General features: G+C 36.8%; 1 protein-coding gene across 1 annotated transcript; it reads right to left on the bottom strand.

The window, feature by feature from the left end:
- Nucleotides 1-317: 317 nt before the first annotated feature.
- On the bottom strand, nt 318-4,823 carry LOC115923378. Its single transcript, XM_030983872.1, has 3 exons — nt 4,601-4,823; nt 3,255-3,767; nt 318-439 (listed from the first exon to the last, which is right to left on the bottom strand). The coding sequence occupies exons 1-3, from the start codon at nt 4,821-4,823 to the stop codon at nt 318-320; spliced, it is 858 nt and encodes a 285-aa protein (XP_030839732.1).
- Between the last annotated feature and the right edge of the window lie 6,646 nt (nt 4,824-11,469).

The raw sequence follows: 11,469 nt of genomic DNA, 5'->3' as shown, positions 1-11,469 counted from the left end.
GGAATGTTTGCCCCCCACCCCATCCCAAACCGCTTCCGGTGCGCCTGACCAAACGTATGATGGTTCAAGGTTTCCTTAACAACTAATTAACAAAATACCCTTTTTTGTCCAAAGGGCCGCTTTTTGGGACGCCCCCTCCAATCTAGGGGTGTTCGCAACAAATTATAAAAACTGTTTATTATGATAAAGTCTTTCGAATAAACAAGGTGTGCTTAGTTTGTGCGGTAACTTAAAAACTAAGCATGATATTTAACTTTGACCCTCCGCCTGTCACTATAAAACATATAATTATTTAAGACGCTTCCAATACAGCACGGTCAGACGGGGTTTGCTTTTGGTCTGCATCTCACGACCACCATTAGAAGGAGAACGACGACCTCGATGAAAGCTAATAGTGTGAACGTTGCGTTGTAGGATGAGAAGTGATCCGCAATCATGCCTGAAAAAATACAAAGAGGGCAATTTTAATAAACCATGTTGATCTGAATAAATCCCTTAAATTACAGTCATTCGATCAGTCATTTATTCTTATTACACTTTCGGTCATAAAGGTGGAATAATTATTTTTACCCCAATTTATGGAATGATTTTGACAATGATTTATTCCTTATAGATCTAAATAATAGTATACATTCTCAAATTGTATTGAATAATAATTTGCGAGTGTTTGCTTTGCATGTGTGTGCTACGATACTAATCAACTAGGAAACCCATGCCCTTTATGAGGCATTAATCCTCATTACTGTCAGTTATGACTTAAGGACGTAGGTCCCCTAGTTGATAAGCATAGTAGCATACACATGTTTTAGCAGTCACGCAAAACAAACACTCATAAATTATTATTCAATAAAACCTGAGAATGTATCTATTAGGAATAAATCATTGTCAAAATCATTTCATAAATTAGGGTGAAAAAGATTATTCCAACATTATGACCACAGTGTTCATTCCTTGTGTTATCCTATTAAATCCTTAGCGGAGTAATCTTCTTCTTTAGGAAGAGCGATCCATTATATTCGATCCTATATATTTGTACATAGCATGCGTCCCTTTAAAGGTAATACAAAGTTTTGGGAAATTTTGAAAATTGGGTGGATAGTGATCCTTTACAATTTTGATATATGTGGATGCCCCTGTAGATGTTTTAATAGCACTAGAAAATCTAGCCCCTAAAACGCTGCTTTCGAGAAAAAATGGATTAACAAATTTACCGATGTTCCCGGTAAATTTTGATGAGTATTAAATAGCATCCACGGCCGTACAATGGTAGCTGCGAGCATGAAAATGTCAGAATATGTAGTTGTGATATATAGTTTTCAAACGGGAAGAGCTTATTGGTCGATTTTAGTCAAAAAACATTGTTTGATAGCTTAATAGCTTGACCTTGAGAGGGAGCTTGACAATTATAAAGAGTTTATTATTTACAATTTCATTACTTTAGTCTCGATTTCTACCGCGACAACGATCACTGAATATTGTAGGATCGCATATGTTTCCAATATGTTCATTCGAACCAAATTCATGACCCATACCAAAACTTTGTTTTACCTTTAATAAATTGGTTCGCGATAGACCAGTCACTTGACTGTGAGGATTCTTTTCACGACGGATATTGTGTAAAGAATATATTCATTTTATGATGACTATTCGATATAAATAGACACTGATGTACATGTATATCAATTCATATATAACAGTAACCCCGATATTTTTGTTTTGTCCGCAAACAGCTCCTATAACTGCTGCCCTCTATCGCCACTATTGTATCTCTCGTCTGTGTTTGATATCTGGTACATGTCTGCCGCCAATGTGAGTGGTCTTGATATTCATGGCAACCAAAAACGCTTAAATGCATTCTATCTCTCAGTAACTGGTAGGAAACTGTACCTCAAACCTATCGAGTTGTGCAGTCCTTTTATCTCTTACCCTTGTAGCTAATAACAGTATAGCTGTTTGTATAGTCAAGTCAAAGCTAAACAAATCTATTGCAAAAATCTGGATAAATGATAAGCATATAGGGTACCTTTAGGATTCAAAGATCATAATTTCATCATTCCCACATTGTAGTTGGGAAAGCATTTAAGCATGATAGTCATCTGAGTAGTAAACAGTGGTATAATATGATAAGTTTTAAACAAATTAAAATAAATAAATGTTGTTTGTATTGGAAACATGTTTTGCAGAAGGACGTTTACGTGTCCTCTGTTTTTAACAGAAATTTGATTAGGATTAAACAATTTCGTCTACGTAAATTTAATTTCAAGCTTTCATATGATATGCTTCGGAATAATCTGTTCAAGTGTGGTTTTCTATAAGATGAACTTTGTTTAAAGTGCAAAGGACATGATGATGTTATTCAATCATGCTTCTATTCCATGTAGGGCCAACAGAACCTTCTTTGGATACTTAAAGGACTTATTTTTACATGCTATTGATCTTGAAAGGGAGATAGTATAGTATTGATGACTGCTTTGAGAGAAATAGTTGTTTTTATACGCTCAAGGTAGGGTTAGAATTGTGCTATTGCCCGAGGCGTGCCGAGGGCAATAGCCCAATTGTAACAATCATAATAAACACTTTTTATAATTTGGTGCGAACACCCCTAGATCGGAGTGAAGTGAGGTATATAAATGACGATAGCATTGTAGTCTATTTATCAAATTATTAGTTTTCGTAGTAAGTATGTGTATGATAATAGAGATTCGAATTTGATATATTTGGAGAAATGACTCACAGACTAAAAATAAAGGAACATTTGAAAGTACAAAATATAAAGTTAACTGCGAATTTTGTCCCCTTTTACCTATGACCGCGAGTTGTGTATAAGTATTCGATGATATCTGCACAAATATTTTGTGTATCATTTATGTTTCATTGTTTTTCTAAATTGTTTGTGAAATTATGTTATAGTTGAATATTGAATAAACACCTCGATAAAGGCTATTATAGGGTTTTGGAAGCAGTTAGAACTATTCAGTTCATAATCGTGTTACATTAATTGCATTCCAAAACAACGATTAGAATCACGGGGAGAGTGCTTTTTTTAAATTACTCTTATCAATTCATTCTTTTGGCTGTGATCAAGGTTGTAAATTTGATTGTTAGATCTCTTGAAACAGCATGAAAACAAGCTTTAAAATCCTATTTACTCAATTCAAGATATTTTAAAAGGATATTTTTTTGAAATTGTGATTGCTAAAAAATATATACATTTTAATTGCACATTTACATATGGGTTTTAGGTGACTCCTTACCACCCAAATAGCCTCCAAGAAACATCCCGAATCCGATAAAAAGTTGATCGACTGCATACGCGACATCAAACTTTTCGGAAGACGCTCTACCCCTAATGACCAGCTGTCCCAGCACCGCCTTCCCTCCTACTGCTATCGCGGAGATACATGTCGTCACCAACATGGCGTAGTAGTCGACAACATACACATCGCAAAGAAGAGCGGCGATGTTCAGGATTGTAGCGATGAGATAGAGAGTGACAGGTTTGACAAGGCTGTTGGTAAGGGAACCAACAGCAACCCTGCTGAAGGTATTCCCTATTGCAGCTGAGAAAGTGATGATAATGGTGTTCCGGACAGAGATCCCTCTCTGCAGAGCCTGCGGTACAAGAAAGGAGTGCCAACCACTCCAAACCATATGCGACGCAAGAGTTACACCAAATAACACATTGAATACAGGATCCACGTAAAAATCAGATTGGCGAAGACTGTTGGTGATCCTGCGAAAAACTCCGCTGACGTTTCTGTCGTCATCTTTAAAGAAGAGTTAAATGTAAAGTTCATTAAAAACAGTTTACTGTTAAAATATATTTCGTATGATATTACCATTTACATATGGTATATAAAGGTCTCTCATTAATTTCATGATAATTGGTGTCATGGACGAGTGGATACGTCGCCGGACTGTCGATCACAAGGTCCACGGTTCGAATCCCGCCGCGACCTTTGGCAAGACATTGATCTACATTTTTCACACTCCACCAAGGTGACGTAAATGGGGACCATTAGGAAGGAATTCCTTGAATGCTGTGAGCACCGAAATCGGTAGCCTAGCAGAGCCGGGTAATATTGGAGCGCTTCGAGCACCTTGCAGGGTGGGTATGTGCGCTATATAAATATCCAATATTATTATTATTTTTACAAATGAAATATTACATCTGAAAGCCATTGTATTATTTCAAGAGTGTGGTAATTGAGCTGTATAAAGTAAGTTTCCTGGTCTCATAACATTTCATCGTTAGAAACCCTCGTCCCTGGCCATAAAATTATCTCTTTCCGAGGTGGCGCATATGAATTAGCAGCCAAAGTATTTATGTTTCAGTCGGACAAGGTGATTAATAACTTGTACCAGTCTTCTTAGACTAACCAGTCCCGGCTTACCACACGACACTAACGGCCCACGAGACCGACAATGTACATTATGTAGGTCTAATCGAATCTTCGAGCAAACTGTCTACATGGTCAAATGCCGACGAGACCAAAAAGCCACAAAACCGACATGCTGGTATTCTTGGCCTTCATACATATTTTTGAAGGATCACGAGACCGACAATGTCGGTCTGCTAAGAGTTTCCGGTTGAACTTACCTTCTGTGTCCCGACTTCTGCTGATGTTGCTTTCTTCTCCCTCGTTAAACCCTGGTGGCGAACTCTGAAAGCCATTTCTCTGTCTGCTATTCTCATCTGATTCCAATTGAATTGCCATGCCAACTGGGATAATATTAGCCATCAGAGCGCTTATGATGAGCAGTCCACCTCTCCAACCGTAAGCTTGACGTAAGAATTCAGCTATGAGCGGTACAAGAACCATTCCGGCGCCATATCCAGTCAAACCAAGGCTGAAAAGCAGGTTGTAATTCTCCCCAGCAACGCGGTGCAATGTCATGGCACAACATATATTTACCATACAATATCCAAGACCTGTTTTACATGAAAAGAAAACGCATGGGGCCATTTATATTGTATTATCATATATCTATACTAATTAGATGTACAAGAACAATTTACCTACGCCATGTTTCAGAGAAGTTATAGAATAATGCATCAAGATTCTTGCTTTCTGGTTTGTCAGAACTGCGGGCATTCTGCTATTAGACAGCTACGTCTAAATTACCATAGCGAACACTTTAGCGCGGGCAATAGCTGTTTTTGTGCGTCAAACAATCACAAATAACATAGTAATAATGACTGCTATGAGAGACATAGCTGTTTTTATATGCTCAAGGGGAGGTTACATCGTGCTATTGCCCCGAGGCGTGCCGAGGTTAATAGCACGATGTAATCTCTCCGAGAGCGTATAAAGACAACTATGCCTCCAATATTAAAGCAGTCATTATAACTTTTATATACTGAAAAAAGAGTCAACTTATGACACCACCTTCGCTTTTCTCTAGTTTATCTGCACGGTTGTTTTTGTGAATGTATCTTTCAGAGTTATGTAGCATTTCCCCCCTAATTCCTCACAAATTTCAAAGCTGTCGAGTGTCATTTCACGCAAATTCTCCCTCCCCCGGTTGCAAAAATACAACATAACATCAATAAATACCGTGTTCTGAAGAACTACAGGATCATCCAAATCAAGCGAACCTTGGATTTTGTCTATGTCTTCTGCTGTGATAGCTGGTTTGTGAGTCACAACTCTCTTTCCTTCTTGTTTAAGCATTGCTGAAAAACACTTAAAAACTCTCGTCGAATTGGAAAAATCTTCATGCTTAATGATGTCGACATTGTTAGAATTGAGGAAATAACGCTGAAGTCCGAATCTAATAGCTAACATTGACTTCTTCATGTATAAAGAACCGTTCTTCCGTCTAGCACCAGCGTAAAACTTTTGGAGTAGGCCTACGTTGACCAGCTCCGAATTTGGAAGTTTGTTTACGCTATCAAGGTCTGTGTTGATAACTTGCAGGTAGCCTAGATCTAGTCTTCAAATATTTGTATGGAGAATTTCACGGAATTTTTGGTGTTCCTGATGTCAGCAGAATTAATCAAGTCATGCAATTGATCATCATCAAGAAGTTGAAATCTAGGAAGAGTTTCTTCAGCCATTTTTGCCTCGTTTGGAAAATAAAAGTAGAATCTAGGCCTAGCCTCGCCGGTCGTCTGAGCTGCGCTGCGCTGTATTAAAAAACCTAACAATTAAGCGACCAATTCGCACACACACAATGTATGGTATCTGCGCTCGCTCAAAGAACATTTTAACACGTAAAGCAATGGGTATCGCAACAAGATCTTATTATTTTCCCGGTAACTGGAATTTTGCCGGGATTATACTCTTGGACTATTACATGGTTTTGGCATTTTTGTTTCTTTACGGGAATGACTAAAATCACAAATGCAACTTCGACCAATCAGATGGCTGGATTTCTTAAAGGTAATACAAAGTTTTGGTATGGGGTCATGAATTTGGTTCAAATTAACATATTGAAAGCATATGCGATCCTACAATATTCAGTGACCGTTGTCGCGGTTGAAATCGAGTCTAAAGTTATGAAATTGTAAATAATTAACTCTTTATGTTGTATAGCTCCCTCTCAAGGTCAAGTTATTAATTAAGCTACAAAACAACGTTTCTTGACTAAAATCGACCGATTAGCTATTCCCATTTGGAAATTATATATCACAACTACATATTCTGAGATTTTCATGGTCGCAGCTACTGTACGGCCGTAGGTGCTATTTGAAATTAATCAAAATTTACTGGGAGCACCGGTAAATGTTATATTCAAATTTTCTCGAAAGCACAAGTGTTTTAGGGCCTACATTTTCTAGTGCTTTCAATATATCCACAGGAGCATTCAAATATATCAAAATTGTAAAGACTCACTATCCACCCAATTTTCAAAATTTCCCAAAACTGTGTATCACCTTTAAGTGAGGTATATAAATGCACATGATGATCACAGTGGATACGCACAATAAAACACGATCACTAAGAAACTATTTCATTTGTAGATATTCTTTAAAAGAATTCAGTTTACCTCGGGCAATACAACATTCCATGCTTAGATAATGATTATGAGGAGAATTATAATAATATAATCTTCCTCCTTATCATGATCATTATTATTTTCATTATTGTTATAGTGGATGGCTGTAACTGTTATTAGGTTGGTATGTTCTAATGAACATATCATTTCTTATATTTATTTTTTTGAGGAATAAATATTTCAAGGGTAGCAATTGTATTTTGCGTTCATAATTGACACAATGGTAAAATATTTAATGGACTGGACACACAGAAATAATTTAAAGTCATCTTGGTGCCATTTTTTGGATCCGAATATGTCTAATGTCTCTGTAAAACAAAATGGCATAACACTTTCATATTTCGTTTCATGACACTTAATTTTTTTTGCGCAGCATTATCAACAAATTTAATGTGCGCGTACCCGTACGTCTCCGCCATAACGCCCTGTTAAATTTAAAAATTAATGCTCAAAATCGTCTCAAATTAATTTTACATATGTTTCAGCCAGTTTTTAACATTTCTTCTAAATTTCGTACACACGCGTATATACTAGCGTTTTTGGCGCGTCGGCGTAATAAAAAAATAAAACATGACAAAACATGATTTGGGTTCCTGATCCTGTTCCTAACAATTCTAAACAATTCTAATTCATTGCTAGAGCCTTCATCACCATATAATTCCAACACGCGCACATAAAACCTCGAAATGCGTGCACTAAAAATGGCAAATCTGAATCTGCTACAGATCATCAGAATGGACCCGCCCCATTTGGGGGGGGGGGGGGTATATTCTAAAAGGGCTTGACATGTACCTTGAATTGTTCAGAGGTTCAGATGTTACGGAGGCTTGATGGTTGAGTAGTAGACCACTTGTCTCGTGACCGCGAAGTCCCTGGTTCGAAACCAAGTTGATGAGCTACTTCCCCTTGGTAAATCGTGAATCATCTTTACCGAGTCTCTCGGAGAGGATTTAAAGCCTTCGGTCCCGGGTTGCTTATTAACAAGCATATGCATGCCCTGTACGCAGCCAGGCAAACAAATGAGCTGACGCCATCATATTGTCATTTAAATTGAGGTTATTATTTTTTTTTATTATTATTGTCGTCACATACTCAGGGTTCTTTTGACATTGTCTCGCTTTTTTCTACTCTGTAAATTTTACTTCTCATTGAGACAATGGGATCATAATAATCAAATTTTAGAATTGAATGTACAGGTCAAAATTTGCCTCAGCGCTATCTGGAACCCTTTTACCTCTGACCGCGAGTTGTTTACGATGAAACAAACATTAATGCCAAGGGGTTATTGTCCTAGAACTCATTAAAGTATCGGTATGAGTACATACTGATTATACTGGTACAAGTTACAAGTATAATCTATCGTTGTTTTTTCATATGTAGCCTATGTTCATGTTTGTTTTCATATTGTTTCTAGAAAATAGAAAGTCTGCTTTTAATATAGCGTTCTCTAAATCGAAATTGATGTGATAAAACTAAGTTAATCCAACAATTTACTTCCTACTTCCAACTACGTACAAAACCTTTTAAGTAATCACTTGCAAGGTTAACAAAACAGAGGGCTGCAATTTATTTCAATAAGTTCAATGTGCATTTTCTTACCGGTTATTAAGAGATATATTGACATTTGAGCGTTGCTGGTTGCCATGGAAGTCAAGACCACGCCCATTGGAGCAAGACATGTACCAGATATCAGAAGTAGACGACGAATGGAATGGTAGCGATAGAGGGCAGCAATTAAAGGAGCTGTATGGAGACAGAAACAATCTTAAGATGATATAATTACCAACATTTCTATTAACTTTTATACATCTTTGTTTATATATATTTCAATCTGAAATTATGAAATAAATATAACATTTACATTATGTATAACAATAATAGTAGTATAATTGTCGAATATTTAGGAGAGCTAAAACAACATGTAATGTTCCACGTTTTCGAAGAAGCAACTGTTAGACGTTTTTCGAAAGATGAGTGTTTAAATTTCGGAATAATTAGGTAAAAATTGTCAGTTCTTGAGCGAAGGTTACGAGCTGGCGTTTTTTATTTGGAGGATCTCGTGCCCCCTTGAGCAATTACCATGAGGATTAACTGACGTCACGTACTATTTTTAGATACTCAGATCCTATACACGACGTAAAGCCCCTTTAACGGAAATATGTAAACAAATAATTATGTTTAAAATTCACTCGTCTTCTTTCTACTTCTATATCTTCATTACATTTAGAGGCCCCAATTTAGATTGCGTTTGTTTTGGGGATAGTGATCTTCAGTCCACTACAATAAGCCAGTTCGTAAATAGCTTCGGAACGCATGACCCCCAAATATCCACAGATCTTTTACACTATGGATACGTCCCACTTGTGCATTTTAGAATAGTCACTTCAGAAGTGATGGAGATGCTTCATGAATACCTATCGTTTGCCCTCTTGAGAAGAATACTTCCACCTGTGTATCAGATAAATGTACTTTTGGTACCTAATTATTATGAATACTAATAACATAACTTTCATGAGCACGATACGAGTATTCGTCTCAATGGTTATACAATTTGGGAACGAATGACCTTTATCTGCACATGCGCAAATCCTAATTACGAACTCGCTTTAATATTTCCGAATGAATCCAAAATATGTAGTGCATTACAGAAACAAGCAGCTGTGTCATCAAGAAACAACTGTGTCATCAGCATATTGGAGGATCTTAAATTATTTTGAACCGACAGAAATTCCTTTCACCCAGTGTAAATTTCGAAATAACATCCTAATAATTTTGTCGCATAACAAAAACAAGTATAGCGAAAGTGGATCTCCTTGGCTACATCTCCTTTCTATACGAAATTTCGATGTTATTTGCCCATTAACCACAACACTAGAGTATGCATTACTATGCAATATCTTTTGTGAGGTAGTTGATTATTGCGTAACCGAATCATCAAAATTTCATCGTGCAGGATAATTTAAGAGATAATTTCGCAAAGGATTGGAGTGGTCGCAGTAGGAATAATTGACATTAATTTTCTCACCTGGAAAGTGGCAAAATGCATTGAGCAGACCAAGAGCAATACCGAGATCCGTCGATGTCGTTCCAATACTAATGTTGATATCTTCCAAGTAAATTCCAATGGTCTTGATAATACCTACACTACTGGATGCCCTCAAAAAGGTACACAACACCAAAGGTAAACTTGGAGAAGTTAAAATGTCATGAAAACGCCCCATGGTAGGATTTGATGAATTGATACACAAAATATAAATTCGTGCTTCACTTCTGTAAGCTGGTTAACATAAACGAAACGGAGAATAGACGCGCAGAGTATCAATAGAACTAACAAAATATCGGTGTACCATTGTATTGTCGGAGCTCCAAAATCCTAGTTCAATTTGGTGTACGGGTGAACAGTTTTGCTCAAATACAGGTGATGAACTTCCTTTCATCAAACAACAAACCTCGACAGCTAGAATATATGACCTGTAAAACTATTCTTTATTGCTTGAAAGAAAGAAATGATGGTATCTATCCCCAGTCGTTTGGAAGAAATGGATCGCTCTGATTAATTCGACAACATATCGCACGGGGATAACATATCAATATTATTATTACTATTATTATTATTATCAGGTGGGCTGTATATCGTACAGACCACCTTATAATTTTGTTAGAATTGCCTTTCTTTATTATTATTATTATTAAATATTTTTCTTATTTCTAACCACTTTTTTGTTGGCAAGATAACTTGAAAATGGCTCGATCAAATGCCTTGAAATTTGGCACACATATGTATAGGCATATGTACAAAACACAGAAATTTTTTCAACCTTGACCTTGACTGATGACGTCATCTAGGCGCCATTTTGTAAAAATTTACGAAAATCAACTCATGATCATATCTTCATAACCAAAAGGTATTTCTCATTTATATTTATCATGATCAAGGTCAATATCCGTTTGGTCAATTTCAGGTCAAAAAACGCGCGCGTGCGCGTACGTCCGCGCGTCAATGCGCGCGCAAAATTTTAAAATGCTCAAAATCGTCTCAAAATCATTTTGCATACGTTTAAGGCCATTCTAAGCATTTTTAAAAAAAATCGCGCACACGCGCATGCGCGCGCGTTTTCGCGCGTTAAAGTATTAAACAACATAGATTCGCCATTTTTTTCCTTTATAATATTCCACATATATTTACAAACAAATTGATACCATGTTTGTCTCTTTATGACTATTGATAACGGAATGATCGACCGTTTAACATAAATCTCCGTGCCCGCGAGCTCTTGTAATACATAGCATATATGGGCAAAAACATGCCTATACAAAATCCATTGTAGCTCTTTAGGATGCAAGGTGACCCCAATTTTTTTTTCATATTTTGATAGAGTATGATTCGGAGATATTGTTTCATGTCACATTTGACCTTCAATTAACTCATGACGTCATCGTAATGGCCTCCGAACTCAAAATTCCAAT

This window comes from Strongylocentrotus purpuratus, unplaced genomic scaffold (assembly GCF_000002235.5).
Source record: "Strongylocentrotus purpuratus isolate Spur 01 unplaced genomic scaffold, Spur_5.0 spur5_scaffold_13, whole genome shotgun sequence".
Lineage (NCBI taxonomy): Eukaryota > Metazoa > Echinodermata > Echinoidea > Camarodonta > Strongylocentrotidae > Strongylocentrotus > Strongylocentrotus purpuratus.
The sequence above is the reverse complement of the archived record's forward strand: the minus strand, read 5'-3'. Positions and strand labels throughout refer to the sequence as shown.

Coding starts and splice junctions, on each gene's coding strand:
- LOC115923378 (XM_030983872.1), bottom strand. CDS start 4,823: ATGGTTCTTGTACCGCTCATAGCTGAATTCTTACGTCAAGCTTACGGT. Junction 3,768..4,600: donor CAGAAGTCGGGACACAGAAG/GTAAGTTCAACC, acceptor TCTTCTTTAAAG/ATGACGACAGAAACGTCAGC. Junction 440..3,254: donor TCTTGGAGGCTATTTGGGTG/GTAAGGAGTCAC, acceptor GTATTTTTTCAG/GCATGATTGCGGATCACTTC.